This window comes from Pleurodeles waltl, chromosome 4_2, assembly GCF_031143425.1.
Source record: "Pleurodeles waltl isolate 20211129_DDA chromosome 4_2, aPleWal1.hap1.20221129, whole genome shotgun sequence".
In the NCBI taxonomy this organism is placed as follows: domain Eukaryota; kingdom Metazoa; phylum Chordata; class Amphibia; order Caudata; family Salamandridae; genus Pleurodeles; species Pleurodeles waltl.
Genome location: NC_090443.1, coordinates 709,051,679 through 709,069,599, shown reverse-complemented (window position 1 = coordinate 709,069,599; position 17,921 = coordinate 709,051,679). Strand labels below are relative to the sequence as shown.

Sequence of the window (17,921 nt, the reverse complement as noted above, 5' to 3'; positions counted from 1 at the left end):
TCTGGGGGGTTAGTAGCCAATGCTACTAGCCCTGAGGGTGGGTACACCCTCTTTGTGCCTCCTCCCAAGGGGAGGGGGTCACATTCCTATCCCTATTGGGGGAATCCTCCATCTGCAAGATGGAGGATTTCTAAAAGTTAGAGTCACTTCAGCTCAGGGCACCTTAGGGGCTGTCCTGACTGGCCAGTGACGACTCCTTGTTTTTCTCATTAATTCCTCCGGCCTTGCTGCCAAAAGTGGGGCCGTGGCCAGAGGGGGCGGGCAACTCCAGTAGCTGGAGTGCCCTGTGGTGCTGGAACAAAGGGAGTGAGCCTTTGAGGCTCACCGCCAGGTGTTACAGCTCCTGCCTGGGGGAGGTGTTAGCATCTCCACCCAGTGCAGGCTTTGTTACTGGCCACAGAGTGACAAAGGCACTCTCCCCATGTGGCCAGCAACATGTCTCGGTTGTGGCAGGCTGCTAAAACCAGTCAGCCTACACGGGTAGTTGGTTAAGGTTTCAGGGGCACCTCTAAGGTGCCCTCTGGGGTGTATTTCACAATAAAATATACACTGGCATCAGTGTGCATTTATTGTGCTGAGAAGTTTGATACCAAACTTCCCAGTTTTCAGTGTAGCCATTATGGTGCTGTGGAGTTCGTGTTTGACAGACTCCCAGACCATATACTCTTAGGGCTACCCTGCACTTACAATGTCTAAGGTTTTGCTTAGACACTGTAGGGGCACAGTGCCCATGCACTGGTGCCCTCACCTATGGTATAGTGCACCCTGCCTTAGGGCTGTAAGGCCTGCTAGAGGGGTGACTTATCTATACTGCATAGGCAGTGTGAGGGTGGCATGGCACCCTGAGGGGAGTGTCATGTTGACTTACTTGTTTTGTCCTCACCAGCACACACAAGCTGGCAAGCAGTGTGTCTATGCTGAGTGAGGGATCCCCAGGGTGGCATAAGATATGCTGCAGCCCTTAGAGACCTTCCCTGGCATCAGGGCCCTTGGTACCAGCGGTCCCAGTTACAAGGGACTTACCTGGATGCCAGGGTGTGCCAATTGTGTGAACAAAAGTACAGGTTAGGGAAAGAACACTGGTGCTGGGGCCTGGTTAGCAGGCCTCAGCACACTTTCAAATCAAAACATAGCATCAGCAAAGGCAAAAAGTCAGGGGGTAACCATGCCAAGGAGGCATTTCCTTACAGGCAGCAAATCTCAACCTCTCTGTATGTTTGCATCACGATTTGGAGACCACATGTACTGCCGTTAGTAGATCACACTGCATGCACAGGAAAGTACAGGCCCCACCCATTTTTTAAGACAAAGCAGCAGACACATTTTTGCAGACACTTATTACTTTAACAAATTATTCAGTCTTCGACCTACAGCTAAGATGAGCTGCTGCATTTGTGGCATATGAATGGCAATCTGGTATGCCTAAACCAGGGAATTTGTAGGCCTAGAGGTGAGTAAAGTTAGAACTATCATTTTATGATGGGTTGAAGGATAAGGGGCAACAAGCTTCAGAATGTGCTACAAGACTATTTGTAACCCAGAAATTTCATGGAAGGCAGTCTCTAGGCAAGGAGAAACAATAGATGAGACCTAAAAAGGTCGGTTGCAGAGGTCTAACTTCTTATAATATGTCCAGTCTCAGACACCTGGTATAATAATATGGCTACCTATGCAGAACAACAGGAGTGCCTCATGCTCTCTGTGCTAGACCTAATTTCGTGGAAACCCTTGCAGCATTTATTAACTGCCTGTTCTCTTGGCACAGGCTAATTCCTCACATCAGCTGTAAATGTGAAGGGATCAGATTTATGAAAACTATTTTCAGGTCAGAACACATAACGTTAGTGGTTTACTTTATACTCCGAGAAAAACATGTCCTTTAAAAAAGAAACCTCATTCAATTTAAAACAACAGTGCTTTAAAAACATGCTTAAAACGTCAAGTTTGACATCAACAGTTTTCCGTAACGTATTACACAACTGGGAAAAATGGGCAATAAAACTGCTTTAATTTAATTTTTCCCCCCAATATTAAACATTTAAACAGAGATTTGATACCAGCTTCCGTTGGAAAATATCAAGAATTTAACCTTATCGATATTGTGTACATAAACACTAGGATACATCACAAGACAATAGATTTCTGACTCCCATATATTGAGATTATAGCACTAAATTAATGACATGACCTTCAACACTTCGTTCAGACCTACCTCACTGGAGATGATGGTTCAGAGTTGCGTCTATCCACTGCTGGTACTGTAGAATGCCCAGAAACATCAGGGCTGAAGGTACCAGAATGATTTACTGGTATTGCTCTTCTCACAAGTCTTCCCCAAGTAGCAATATTAATATTCATTTGAGGTGCACGCAGAAATGTTTTGCCTGTGAATATTGTGAACATAAAAAAACAGGGTTAATGAGCCCTCTTTAGTACATACAGGCCTGACAGCATTTTCTCCGTTTATTAGTCATCAATAAAATATGGCAGTTACCCATCTCTGATTTTTAGAAAATGCCATGATGTAAGATTTAAAATTTGTCAAAATGTAAAATCAAAACAAATATCGCACAACTTCATTTAAACAGAGCTATTTTTTCCTGCCTACATTTCTTACGTTTATTGGCATACTAGCCATCTCTCATCATAATTCCACATTCTTTCTTGCAATGTAAGCAAACTGTCTGCAAAGCGTTTTAATTTCCTGGCTCAGTCCTCTCTCTGCATTCGGTAATAGCTGAACTGGGACAGATCAGCCTCATTCAGTACCTTCAAGGTGTTGACTGATTTTTCATTAGTAAATTACATTTTATACACAAGATTCTATTTACATACCAACATCCTGAAAGCATACCTAAACGAATAGGCACAGACTGCACAAAATAGACTACACTGCAAAATTGTATCCATATGGAAAATGTCACTTACACAGGGAACATCTGTTCGTGGCATGTAGTGCTGAAGATTCCACGCTGTACATATATTGCCATCTAGTGTTGGGCTTTGGGTGTTACAAGTTGTTTTTCTTTGAAGAAGCCTTTTCTTTTCTTTTTTCAAGTGACGGGATAAAGTGACTCCTCCTCTCGGTGTTAGTGCGCATGGGCATCGACTCCTTTGTTAGATTGTTTTCCCGCAAGAGGGTGAAGTAAGGAGCGAAGAATTGTGTACATATTTAAATAAGTACTACGACGACTACAGGCTTCCAGGGAGGAGGGAGGGTGCATGTGAATCTGCAGCACTACATGCCACGAACAGATGTACACTGGGTAAGTGACATTTTATGTTCAATGGCATGTGTAGCTGCAGATACACACGCTATGCATAGATTGAAAAGCAGTTCTCCTCCTGGGTAAGCGGTGGTTAGCCTGTAGGAGTTAAAGTAGTTTCAAATAGTGTTTTAAGCACTGCTTGACCAACATTTGCTTGTTGTCGAGATAACACATCCACACAGTAGTGTTTAATACATGTGTGTGGTGTGGACCATGTGGCTGCTTTGCATGTCTGCAATTGGTATATTTCCAAAGAAAGCCATTGAGGCACCCTTTTTTCTAGTGGAATGTGCTTTTGGAATTACTAATGGATGCCTTTTAGCTTTGAGAGAGCAAGTTTGAATACACCTAATCCATCTAGCTAATCATTGTTTGGAAATAGGTTTATCTTTATGAGGTTGTTGGAAAGCAACAAAAAGTTGTTTAGTTTTTCCTCATTTTTAAAGTTCTGCCTACATAATACATTAGAGCTCTTTTGGGATCAAGATTGTGGAGAGCTCTTTCAGCGGCCAAATCAGGCTGTGTAAAGAAGCTGGCAATCGACTGACTGATTAACATGAAAGGGTGAAACCACTTGAGGATTTGTCCAAAGTACTACTTTGGGTTTGTGTACTTGGAAGAAAGGTTCTTATAAAGTAGATGCTTGAATTTCACTTACTCTTCTTAAGGAGGTAATTGCTACCAAGAAAGCAACCTTCCATGAGAGAAACTGAATAATCCAAGAGTGCATGGGTTCAAATGGAGGACCCATAAGTCTTGTGAGCACAATGTTAAGATTCCAGGCAGGAGCTGGTAGTACTCTAGGTGAAATAGCTTGTTTAAGCCCTTCCATAAATGCTTTTATGACAGGAATACTAAACAGAGAGGTATGTTGTTTGTTTTGGAGGTAGGCTAATATTGCTGTTAGATCAATTTTAATAGGCGAATATGCATGATTAGCTTTTTATAAATTAAGCAAATAACACAATATCCTGTACTGATGCTTGAAGTGGATCAATGTTTTTTAGGCGGGCAGTAATATACAAAATGCTTCCATTTATTAGTGTAGCACTGCCTGGTTGAAGGTTTACGTGCTTGTTTTAGAATTTCCATACATTCTGATGGAAGCTGTAGATATCCAAATTCTATGACCTCAGGCACCAAACCGCCAGGTTGAGCATACTGGGACTAGGAAGCCTGATTTGACCTTTGTTTTGAGTCAATAGGTCTGGTCTTTTTGGAAGCTTGTGATGTTGTACTACTTGAGAGATCCAACAGTATTGTGTACCAGTTTTGACGTGCCCATTTGGGAGCTATGAGTATCATAGTGAGGGACGTGTGACGCATTTTCTTGACCAGAAACGGAATTAACGGGAGAGGGTGGAAAACCATAAGCAAATATCCCCAACCAATTTATCCATAGAGCATTGCTCTGGGATTGAGGGTGTGGGTATCTGGACGTGAAGTTTTGGTACTTTGCGTTTTCGCTGTTGTGAAAAGGTCTATGTTTGTTGTTCCCCACATTTGAAAGTAATATTGAATTACTTGCGTGTGAATTTCCCATTCGTATATTTGTTGCTGCATCCTGCTTGAGAGGTCGGCTAGCTGGATGTGTATCCCTGGGATGTATTCCACTAATAGCTGAATGCGATTGTGAATTGCCCATTTCCATATTGTCCATGCTAGAAGGGGCAATTGGGATGAGTGTGCCCCCCCACCTCACCCTGTTTTTGCAGATAATACATTGTTGTCATGTTGTCTGTCCTTATTAAGACTGTTTTGTGTTTGATTAGTGGTTGGAATGCTTTGATGGCTAAGAACACTGCCAGTAATTCCAAGTGGTTTATGTGGAACCTTGCATTGTAAGATTGTTGACAGGGGCCCCCCAACCTGTTAGTGATGCATCTGTTGTGATTATGGTCTGTGGCACAGGGTCCTGAAATGGCTGCCCTTTTGATAAGTTGGTGTGATTCCACCACTGCAGAGATTTGTAAGTTTGGCAGTCTAACAACACTAGATCCTGCAGCTGACCCTGTGCCTGAGACCATTGCTGCAAGAGACACTGTTGCAGTGGCCTCATGTTTAGACGTGCATTGGGCACTATTGCTATGCATGATGCCATCATTCCCAATAGTATCATGAGAAACCTTACTTGATTGGCCTGCAATTGGGATATGCGAGTTTGAAACGCTTGAATTCGTTGTGGATTTGGGTAGGCTAGTGCTGACTGTTTTCAGAATTGCTCCTAGATAAGGTTAAATTTGCGCTGGCTGAAGGTGAGATTTCTGGTAATTGTGAACCCTAATTTGTGTAGGGTATTTATTGTGTATAGTGGGTGCTGTTGACAGCTTCGAATGGTGCAGACTTTTATTAACCAGTTGTCTAGATAAGGGAAGACATGTATGTGCTGCCTTCTGAGGTATGCTGCAACTACAGCAAGACATTTTGTGAACACTCTTGGTGCTGTTGTTACTCCAAAGGGTAGTACTTTGAATTGATAGTGCTTGCCTGCTATCACAAACCTTAAATACTTGCGATGAGCTGGATGTATTGGAATGTGGAAATAGGCGTCCTTTAGGTCCAAGGCGGTCATGTAATCTTGTTTTTGTAGCAAGGGCATGGCATCCTGCGGAGTGACCATGTGAAGATGCTCTGACAGAATATATAGATGTAGAGGCCTGAGATCAAGAATGGGTCTGAGAGTACTATCCTTTTTTGGTATAAGGAAGTATAGGGAATATACTCCTGTTCCTTGCTGAGTGATGGGAACTATTTCTATTGTCTCCTTTATAGTAGAGATTGTACCTCTTGTTTGAGCAGAGTTCAAGAGAGAGCCTGTGAGAACAGGGTAGAATGTTTTATGGAGTAGAGATGAGCTCTAGGCAATAATCATTGCAGATAATTGAGAGTACCCATTGATCTGTAGTAATTTGTTGCCATTGAGAATGGAATTGTTACAGTCTTCCTCCCACAGGAGATGTATGTTGCTGTGGAATGTCTGGGAAGTCACTATTTTGTGGATGCATAAGCACCTTTTGAGGCAGGGAATTTACCTTTGGACCAGAGATTTTGTCTGTAAGAGCCACTGAATGACCCCCTTGTGTAATACAGCTGTCCTTGTTTTGAGTGGGAGGTGGAAGCCTTTGTAGTTTGGATTTTAAATCCTCCGCTAAATTGTGGTTTTTGAAAGGAACTCCTAAATGGTGTAGTATAAAGGGCTTTTGCTGTGTCTGAATCTTTTTTAAGTTTTTCTATAGTTGTGTCCACCTCTGGTCCAAAAAGCTGTTTGTTAAATGGCATATTAAGGACCGCATGCTGTATTCTCAGGTTTGAAACTGGGGAATCTCAACCAAGCATGTCGCCTAATGGTAATGCTGGCATTGAGTCCTCTAGCTACAGTATCAGCTGCATCTAGAGCAGACCTAATTTGATTGTTTGTGAAGGCCTGCTTTCATCTACAATTTGCTGCGCCATTGTTTGGTGTTCTTTGGGGACATATTGCAAGAATTCTTGCATCTCATCCCAATGTGCCCTGTTGTAGCTTGCTAACAGGGCCTGGGAATTTGCAATACGCCACTGACTGGCTGCTTGTGTTACTACCCTTTTTCCTGCTGCATCAAATTTATGGCTTTCTTTGTCAAGCGGGTGGCGTGTATCCCCAGAGGACTGACTATTGGTGCGCTTCCTGGCTGTACTGACCACAATAAAGTCTGGCAGTAACTGCTGCGAAAGGTAAATTGGGTCTGTTGGTGCAGGCTTATATTTTTTTTGTCAGTTCTTGGTGTTAGAACTCTGGCTTTAAATGGCTCTCTGAAAATATCTTCTGAATGATTAAGTATATCAGGAAGCATTGGTAGACACTGGTATTGCGTATGAGTTCAGGATAGGGTATTGAAAAGGAAGTCCTCCTCTAAAGGTTCTGCATGCATTTGCACTCCATGGTATGCAGCTGCTCTGGAGTTAACTTGGTTGTATGCTGTGCTATCCTCAGGTGGAGATCTGTTGGGATACAAATCCAGATCGTTAGATGGGATTGGATCTGAATCGTAGATATCCCATGGATCTAAGGTGTAGGTAGTATAAACACTTTCTTCGTCTTGTGAGGAAGTGTGAGAATGTGTGGGTGAAGGTGGTAGAGTAAGAGGTTGTGGTGAAAAGGAAAGTTGCAGTGAATGTGGTGGCGAAAACAGCTTCTGGCTTTTCCTTTTGCTTGTAGATTTTTGCCAGTGGTGGGGCAGTATCCAGAGTTTCCTGGAATGCTAACTTCCTTTTAGTATGTGGAGGCGGAGAAGTAATAATTTTTCCAGTCTTTCTGGATTTGAATTCTCCTTTATTTGCTGTCCATAACCTCCAGAATGGATTAAATGTCTGATTCTTCCATTTGATGTTCTGAAGCAGGTTTTGTGCTTTTAGAGGAATGTTCTGTACATTTCTTGGGCACATGCTTCATTCGAGTCCAAAGCCCTGTTTCTTCTGTGCAAGTTGATTTTTTTGGCTCCAAAGCTAGACCGAGATGTTTCCGGCTCCAAAGCTGTTATCAGAGGTTTTGGCTCTGGAGCGGAGCGCACTTGTTTCAGATCTGATGCTGTGGGACTTCGACTCGGTTCGGAGGTGGAGACTTGCATTTTGCGGCTTGACCCCAACACCGAAACAGGTGTTGTAGCCTGTTGAAGGGGTGCCCTGGCCTTTTTCGGCACCGAACCCAAGGGTCGGTCGACGATTAATTGTTTTCAGGTGGCTAAAAAGCAGTCATACACCCAAGGCCTTGCCTGATTTGTTAGTTGTTGGGGCAGGTGTACTCATGGACTGCGCCGATATTGCCTGGCTGTCTTCCTCTGAATCCTGCTCTGAGTCAAAATCTGGAATCGAAACTGCTGTTTGTGCCTGCTCTTCGCCAAGGACATTGGTGGTGGGCTCTGTGAGTTTCGACGGCATCTCCAATCTTCTTGCCCTTCGATAGCCCAATGTTTTCTTTGATTGAAAAAAACGGCACGCCTCACAGCTTTCTTCTCAAAGTTATGGAGAAAGGCAGAGATTACACACTAAGGGGGTTATTACAACTTTGGAGGAGGTGTTAATCCGTCCCAAAAGTGACGGTAAAGTGACGGATATACCACCAGCCGTATTACGAGTTCCATAGGATATAATGGACTCGTAATACGGCTGGTGGTTTATCCGTAACTTTACAGTCACTTTTGGGACAGATTACCACCTCCTCCAAAGTTGTAATAACCCCCTAAGTGCTGGTCGGTGTATGGAAACTTGGCGTGGCACCAAGGACAGAATCGGAATGGAGTCCGATCCATAAGCCTATGACACAGTAAGCCCGAACAGGCCTGAGGAGGGTGCAGGTGCCCAAAAAGGCATTTATTTGATCCGGACGGTACTATCGGATTGAATGCAGAAGGAAACCGTGTTCGAAACAATACAGACGGTATGGGAAAGGTAGAAAGTTCAGAGAATTTCCGAATTGAAAATCCAAGAGCAAGAGGGAAACACGTCCGAACCAGACATCAGAAAGAAAACACTGTAACAAAGGAGTCAATGCCCATGTGCACTATCACCGAGAGGAGGAGTCACTCGATCATGTTTGTTAAAAAAAAAAAAAAAAAAAAAGATTCTTCGAAAAAACCCAACTTGTAACTCTAAGCCCAACACTAGATTGCGATATATGCATAGCACATGTCTCTACAGCTACACATGCCATCGAACATATATATATATATATATATATATATATATATATATATATATATATGTGTGTGTGTGTGTGTGTGTGTGTATATATATGGAAAATGTCACTTACCCAGTGTACATCTGTTCGTGGCATTAGTCGCTGCAGATTCACATGCTGTGCACATCCCCCCATCTGGTGTTGGGCTCGGAGTGTTACAAGTTGTTTTTCTTCGAAGAAGTCTTTTCGAGTCACGAGATCGAGGGACTCCTCCCATTTCGGCTCCATTGCGCATGGGCGTCGACTCCATCTTAGATTATTTTCCCCCGCAGAGGGTGAGGTAGGAGTTGTATATGCTAGTAATAGTGCCCGTGCAATGGAGTGAATACGTGTGTACATAATGTAGTTTAAAGTAATATATATATTTACAAATATACAGATGTTCAAGATCAACTTTTAAACGGCTACAGGCTCCCGGGGAGGCGGGTGGGCACATGTGAATCTGCAGCGACTAATGCCACGAACAGATGTACACTGGGTAAGTGACATTTTCCGTTCGGTGGCATGTGTAGCTGCAGATACACATGCTGTGCATAGACTAGTAAGCAGTTATCTCCCCAAAAGCGGTGGTTCAGCCTGTAGGAGTTGAAGTTGTCTGAAACAATGTTCGTAGTACTGCTTGGCCTACTGTGGCTTGCTGTGTTGTTAGCACGTCTACACAGTAGTGCTTGGTAAATATATGAGGCGTAGACCATGTAGCTGCCTTACATATTTCTGTCATTGGAATATTTCCTAGAAAGGCCATGGTAGCACCTTTCTTTCTAGTTGAGTGTGCCTTTGGTGTAATAGGCAGTTCTCTTTTTGCTTTAAGATAACAGGTTTGAATGCACTTAACTATCCATCTAGCACTGCCTTGCTTAGAAATTGGATTTCCTGTATGAGGTTTTTGGAAAGCAATAAATAATTGTTTTGTTTTGCGAATTAGTTTTGTTCTGTCAATGTAGTACATTAACGCTCTTTTGATGTCTAATGTATGTAGTGCTCTTTCAGCTACAGTGTCTGGCTGTGGGAAGAACACTGGTAATTCTACTGTTTGATTTAAGTGGAACAGTGATATGACTTTTGGTAAACATTTAGGATTTGTTCGTAGAACTACTTTATGCTTGTGTATCTGAATAAATGGTTCTTGTATGGTAAATGCTTGAATTTCACTTACTCTTCTTAAAGATGTGATGGCAATTAAAAATGCAACTTTCCATGTTAAGTATTGCATTTCACAAGAGTGCATGGGCTCAAAAGGTGGACCCATGATTCGTGTTAAGACAATGTTGAGGTTCCATGAAGGAACTGGTGGTGTTCTTGGTGGTATAATTCTCTTTAGACCTTCCATAAATGCTTTTATGACTGGTATTCTAAATAGAGAAGTTGAGTGCGTAATTTGCAGGTAAGCTGAAATTGCTGTAAGATGTATTTTAATGGAAGAAAAAGCTAGCTTTGATTTTTGCAAATGTAGTAAGTATCCTACGATGTCTTTGGAAAATGCGTGTAAGGGTTGAATTTGATTATTGTGGCAGTAATAAACAAAATCTTTTCCACTTATTTGCATAGCAATGTCTAGTGGTAGGTTTCCTAGCTTGTTTTATGACCTCCATACATTCCTGTGTAAGGTCTAAATGTCCAAACTCTAGGACTTCAGGAGCCAGATTGCTAGATTCAGCGATGCTGGATTTGGGTGTCTGATCTGTTGTTTGTGTTGTGTTAACAGATCTGGTATGTTTGGTAGTTTGACATGAGGCACTACTGAGAGGTCTAGTAGTGTTGTGTACCAAGGTTGCCTTGCCCATGTTGGTGCTATTAGTATGAGTTTGAGTTTGTTTTGACTCAGCTTGTTTACTAGATATGGAAGGAGTGGGAGAGGGGGAAAAGCGTAAGCAAATATCCCTGACCAACTCATCCATAACGCATTGCCCTGAGACTGATCTTGTGGGTACCTGGATGCGAAGTTTTGGCATTTTGCGTTTTCCTTTGTTGCAAATAGATCTATTTGTGGTGTTCCCCAACTCTGGAAGTAAGTATTCAGTATTTGGGGGTGAATCTCCCATTCGTGGATCTGTTGGTGATCCCGAGAAAGATTGTCCGCTAGCTGGTTCTGAATTCCTGGAATAAATTGTGCTATTAGGCGAATGTGGTTGTGAATCGCCCAATGCCATATTTTCTGTGCCAGGAGACACAACTGTGTCGAGTGTGTGCCTCCCTGTTTGTTTAGGTAATACATCGTTGTCATGTTGTCTGTTTTGACAAGAATGTGTTTGTAGCTTATTATGGGTTGAAATGCTTTCAGCGCTAGAAATACTGCCAATAGTTCTAAGTGATTTATGTGAAACTGTTTTTGGTGAGTGTCCCATTGTCCTTGGATGCTGTATTGATTGAGGTGTGCTCCCCACCCTATCATGGAGGCATCTGTTATTACATATTGTGGCACTGGGTCTTGGAAAGGCCGCCCTTGGTTTAAATATATACTGTTCCACCATTGAAGCGAGGTGTATGTTTGGCGGTCTACCAACACCAGATCTAGAATTTGACCCTGTGCCTGTGACCACTGTGATGCTAGGCACTGTTGTAAGGGCCGCATGTGAAACCTTGCGTTTGGGACAATGGCTATGCATGAGGACATCATGCCTAGGAGTTTCATCACCTTTTTGACTTGTATTTTTTGATTTGGATACATGGCCTGTATTACATTGTTAAATGCCTGAACCCTTTGTGGACTTGGGAGTGGCAATCCCCTTTGCTGTGTTGATTGTCGCCCCTAAGTATTGCTGTGATTGACACAGCAGAAGGTGTGACTTTGTGTAGTTGATTGAGAAACCTAGTTTGTGGAGGGTTTCTATGACATACTTTGTGTGTTGTGAACACCTTTCTAGAGTGTTGGTTTTGATTAACCAATCGTCTAGGTACGGGAACACATGTATTTGCTGCCTTCTGATGTGTGCAGCTACGACTGCTAGGCACTTTGTAAAAACTCTTGGCGCAGTTGTTATTCCGAATGGCAACACCTTGAATTGGTAATGTATTCCTTGGAATACAAACCTTAAGTACTTTCTGTGTGAAGGATGTATCGGTATATGGAAATATGCATCCTTTAGGTCTAGTGTTGTCATGTAGTCTTGTTGTTTGAGTAGTGGGATTACGTCTTGTAATGTCACCATGTGAAAGTGATCTGATTTGATGTAGTTATTTAATGTTCGGAGATCTAATATAGGTCTCAGAGTTTTGTCTTTTTTGGGTATGAGAAAGTACAGAGAGTAAACTCCTGTTCCTTTCCGGTGTTCTGGTACTAATTCTATTGCTTCTTTTAGTAGTAATGCCTGAACTTCTAGTCCTAGAAGATCTATATGTTGTTTTGACATATTGTGTGTTTTCGGTGGTACGTTTGGAGGGAATTTGAGAAATTCTATGCAATAACTATTCTGGATAATTGCCAGTACCCAAGTGTCTGTTGTTATCTCCTCCCAATGTTTGTAAAATTGTCTTAGTCTCCCCCCCACAGGTGTTATGTGTTGGGGATGTGTGACTTGGAAGTCACTGTTTGTTTTGAGGGGTTTTGGGGCTTTGGAACTTCCCTCTATTTTTTTGGAATTGTGCCCCTCTATATTGCCCCCGAAAACTTCCCCGCTGGTATTGGCTTTGATAAGTGGGCCTTGCTTGTGAGGTTGTGGCCTCTGTAGGTTGACCTCGAAACCCTCCCCTAAATGGTGTTTTGCGAAATGTGCCTCTGCTTTGTGGGGAGTAGAGTGCGCCCATGGCTTTTGCGGTATCAGTATGTTTTTTGAGTTTTTCAATAGCAGTGTCGACTTCCGGCCCAAACAACTGCTGTTCATTAAAGGGCATATTCAGCACGGCTTGTTGTATTTCCGGCTTGAATCCTGACGTACGCAACCATGCGTGTCTCCTTATTGTTATTGCAGTATTTACTGTCCTTGCAGCTGTATCTGCTGCGTCCATTGATGACCGTATCTGATTATTGGAGATACTTTGTCCTTCTTCTACCACTTGTTGTGCCCTTTTCTGGAACTCTTTGGGTAAGTGTTCTATGAAATGCTGCATTTCGTCCCAATGAGCTCTATTGTATCTTGCCAAAAGTGCTTGTGAATTGGCAATAAGCCATTGGTTTGCTGCTTGTGCTGCAACTCTTTTACCCGCAGCATCGAATTTGCGACTCTCCTTGTCTGGAGGTGGTGCATCTCCCGAGGTATGAGAGTTTGCTCTCTTGCGAGCTGCCCCAACAACCACAGAATCTGGTGTTAATTGCTGCGCTATATAAACAGGGTCTGTTGGTGGTGGCTTGTACTTTTTTTCCACCCTTGGAGTTATGGCTCTGCCTTTAACAGGCTCCTAAAATATTTGTTTTGAATGTTTTAGCATTCCTGGGAGCATAGGTAAGCTTTGGTATTGGCTATGAGTGGAGGAGAGTGTATTAAATAAAAAGTCATCCTCAATTGGTTCTGAATGCAAGGTGACGTTATGAAACGCAGCTGCCCTTGAGACCACCTGCGTGTAGGATGTACTGTCTTCAGGTGGCGACGGCCTTGTAGGGTAACAGTCTGGGCTGTTATCTGATACAGGAGCATCATAAAGGTCCCATGCATCAGGATCATCTTGACTCATTGCAGTATGAGTCGGAGATTGCATCAGTGGTGGAGTGGCTACCGGTGATGTGTGCATTCATGGTGGTGGAGTTGTTTGTCTTGCCACCTTTGCCTGTGGCTGCTTGTCCTTTTCTTGAAAGGCAAGTCTTCTTTTCATCTTAATTGGGGGAAGAGTGCTTATCTTCCCTGTGTCTTTTTGAATGTGGAGCCTTCTTTGAGTGTAGTCTGTCTCAACAGATTGAAGTTCCTCTCCGAACTTATGTCCTTGCATCTGGGAGGACAATCCCTGTTCCTCTGTGTAGGAACCTGTTTTCGGTTCCGAGGCTGGATGTTTCGGAATCGAAATCTTTTCGGTCGCCTTTTTGGGCTCCGAGGCAACCTTCTTTATTTTCGGCGTCGTGGTTTCTCGGTGCCGAACCATTTCGGTGCCACTGTCTCGGTGCCAAATCTGTTCGGAGCCGCTGTCTCGGGCCCGAGATTGTTGTGTGGCGGAATCTCGACCGGAGTCGGATGACTTCGCCACATGCATGCCCTTTTTCGGTGCCGATGATCGATCACCTATTTTTCGGGTTAAGCCATGGCCTGTTGGCGGTGGCGTCCCCTGGGCTTTTGTTGTTTTCTCGTGAGTTTAATGTTGCGACGTCTTACTCACGGTTTTCGGCGTTTCTTCGGGATCAAGCTCGTCCGAGTCATGGATGGAGAAGCTTTCTTCTTCCTACTCGAAACGCCCTTGTCCTGTCGGCGCCGACGCCATCTGCAGTCTTCTTGCTCTTCGGTCTCTTAATGTCTTCCTCGACCGAAACGCTCGACAGGCTTCACAGGTATCCTCCTTGTGCTCTGGAGACAGACACAAGTTACAGACCAGATGCTGATCTGTATATGGATACTTGTTATGGCATTTTGGGTAGAAGCGGAATGGGGTCCGTTCCATCAGCCTTGAAGAGACACGTGGCCGGGCCGACCAGGCCCCGATGGGGGAATCGAAAAAACCCCGAAGGGCCACCGGAGCTCTTCAAAAGTCGGTGTCGATCTGTTATAACTAACCCGATACCGAACGCAAACAATACCGACGATTTTTCCGAGATTCTAACTAACTTTCCGACCCGAAACACAGAGCAAAAAGGAACACGTCCGAACCCGATGGCGGAACAAAAACAATCTAAGATGGAGTCGACGCCCATGCGCAATGGAGCCGAAATGGGAGGAGTCCCTCGATCTCGTGACTCGAAAAGACTTCTTCGAAGAAAAACAACTTGTAACACTCCGAGCCCAACACCAGATGGCGGGATGTGCACAGCATGTGTATCTGCAGCTACACATGCCACTGAATATATATATATATATATATATATATATATATGGAAAATGTCACTTACCCAGTGTACATCTGTTCGTGGCATTAGTCGCTGCAGATTCACATGCTGTGCACATCCCGCCATCTGGTGTTGGGCTCGGAGTGTTACAAGTTGTTTTTCTTCGAAGAAGTCTTTTCGAGTCACGAGACCGAGGGACTCCTCCCATTTCGGCTCCATTGCGCATGGGCGTCGACTCCATCTTAGATTGTTTTCCCCCGCAGAGGGTGAGGTAGGAGTTGTATATGCTAGTAATAGTGCCCATGCAATGGAGTAATGTACATAATGTAGTTTAAAGTAATATATTTTCAAATTTACAAATGTTCAAGATCAACTTCTTAACGGCTACAGGCTTCCGGGGAGGCAGGTGGGCGCATGTGAATCTGCAGCGACTAATGCCACGAACAGATGTACACTGGGTAAGTGACATTTTCCGTTCGATGGCATGTGTAGCTGCAGATACACATGCTGTGCATAGACTAGTAAACAGTTATCTCCCCAAAAGCGGTGGTTCAGCCTGTAGGAGTTGAAGTTGTTTGAAACAATGTTCGTAGTACTGCTTGACCTACTGTGGCTTGTTGTGCCGTTAACACATCTACACAGTAGTGTTTGGTAAATGTATGAGGCGTAGACCATGTAGCTGCCTTACATATTTCGGTCATTGGAATGTTTCCTAGAAAGGCCATGGTAGCACCTTTCTTTCTGGTTGAGTGTGCCTTTGGTGTAATAGGCAGTTCTCTCTTTGCTTTAAGATAGCAGGTTTGAATACACTTAACTATCCATCTAGCAATGCCTTGTTTAGAAATTGGATTACCTGTATGAGGTTTTTGGAAAGCAACAAATAATTGTTTTGTTTTTCGAATTAGTTTTGTTCTGTCAATGTAGTACATTAACGCTCTTTTGATGTCTAATGTATGTAGTGCTCTTTCAGCTACAGAGTCTGGCTGTGGGAAGAACACTGGTAATTCTACTGTTTGATTCAAATGGAACGGTGATATAACTTTTGGTAAAAATTTGGGATTTGTCCGTAGAACTACTTTAAGGGATTATGAAGAAAAAAAAAATAGCATCCTGACATTTTCTAATTGATATTTAGGTAAGGAGTGGGGCTTCTCCCCAAGCCCATTCTGAGTTCCAGGTCTCATCTCCAAAGGACTGAAAGATAACCTGTTGCGAACTGCATTAAACGGGAAGAAGGGAATCTGCAGCCACCCCCTCTCACAGCCTAACACCCAGAGGGCCCCTCTGGGGCTGACTTATAGACTCTGACCTGGGGAGCCCAACCCCAGGACATAGTAGTTTCACGGTTGTCAAGACTGCAGGAAGGTAAACATATGTTTGCTCCCGCCTGGAGCATGGGTAGGGAAAAGCATGTCTACTCCCACCCAGCAAGAGCTTTGAAAATGCTTGCACTAGGTGGGAACAGACTTTTGTTTACCTTCCTGCGCTTGCAGGGAAACATACGACTCCCGCCCAGACTGAGTAAACAAAAATAGCTGCTCCCACCAGAGGGAGAAATGCCAGCTCCTGCAGCATACAAGGAGCTGGATTTGGGAGCCTTGAGGCTCCACCCATGGCCCCCAACGTATTGCTTTGTGGGTGTGCTGGTTCGGCACTGGGGTATTGACCCAGAATGAACACAGGTCCTGGGGGATGGTGTACCCGGGGCTTATGAAGGCTCGGGGAAGGGGGTACACACAACTCCACTATAATCAGAGCATCGCCCTGGGGGATGGGGCCATCTGGGCCTATTATGGCTCAGGGAGAGGTGCCTTCCCCTCCAGAGGAACTTTTCCAGAGTCTGCACCACTGTTAGAGAAGATTGTACAGCACAGGGAGAGCACTCACTGCAGCAGAGTCAACTTGACAGGAGCAGCCACGTGGAGCATGACTGTAAGGTAGTAAGGTGGATGTAAGGCACACAAGGCAGCGACTCCACCAAAGAAAACAACAAATGTGGGGCCCACCGAGGAAATCGGGAAAACACTTGCAGAGGAATAAGTAAACTGTCAGAGGGCTCCCAGCAACTGTCTCTGCATGGCAACATGCTACTGAGGCAGAAGAGTAGACAAACAGGTCAGTGGGGGGTGGGGGTTTGGAAGGCAGAGAGAGAGACAGAAATGTTGAATCAACTCTGCTAGAGGAGTGGGGGAGGGGGGTAAATGACCCAGAGAAGACCTACTACTTTGTTTGAGAAATTTAAAAAAAGAGAATCAAATACAAAGCTACAGCTCTGCTTAAGAGTAATTAAAATTAGTGTAGGCACAGATGCTGCTAGAGAGCTCACAAGGAAAGCACAGACTTGGACACAGATGGGAAGTTGTTTAAAATAGGGAGAACAGGAAGAGCACAGAGATCAACAAATTCCCTCATGCCCTCCTTTAAAGTACAACCGGAACATCCAGGAAAACAGGGAGCAGAGATACCAATGGTACACATATCTTGGACTTGAAGGGGGAACCCTCCAAATGTTGGTGAAGAACAGAGTAAATGTGGGGCTGCAGGAGGCCATCCCAGCGTTACCAGCACAAAATAGATTTGCTTGCCTTTCTGGGTGGAGGGGGATCAATGTGATGAGCCCAAGTTTATGAAGGATGGCCAAGAAGCTGGACCAAGCAAAGCCCGTACAGAGAATGTTTAAGGGCTCCCTAGAAAACTTGACCAAAGAGATAATTATTAAATCTGTCACCTCAGAACAAAATTAAAAGGGCATAGAAGAGGCATGCACAATTTTAGGGGAACAAATGATATTCTGCCAGTGCATACCAAAGTGTTGAAAGAGACAGCACAAGACTTGAGTGACTTTAGTGCCCAGAAGGAAGAGATGCAAGATATAAAACAGGAGAATAAAGAAGTGCAAGATCGAATGGAGAAACTAGAAAACAATGCTAGGCATAATAATACAAGGGTATGAGGAATTCCAGAAGGGCAGGAAGGTAGCAATATAAAGACTTTTATAGCAACTCTCTTTAAGGAAACATCATCTCTTGATGTGCCA

The 17,921-nt window shown here is 43.9% G+C and overlaps 1 protein-coding gene across 2 annotated transcripts in view; it reads right to left on the bottom strand.

The window, feature by feature from the left end:
• Positions 1 to 17,921, bottom strand: part of PKN2 (protein kinase N2) — a 527,949-nt gene that overhangs the window by 225,312 nt on the left and 284,716 nt on the right. For both annotated transcript variants that reach the window (XM_069232308.1, XM_069232307.1), the window contains exon 11: positions 2,213 to 2,384. In XM_069232308.1, the coding sequence (XP_069088409.1) occupies positions 2,213 to 2,384 (172 nt within the window). The remainder of the gene's footprint in view (positions 1 to 2,212; positions 2,385 to 17,921) is intronic.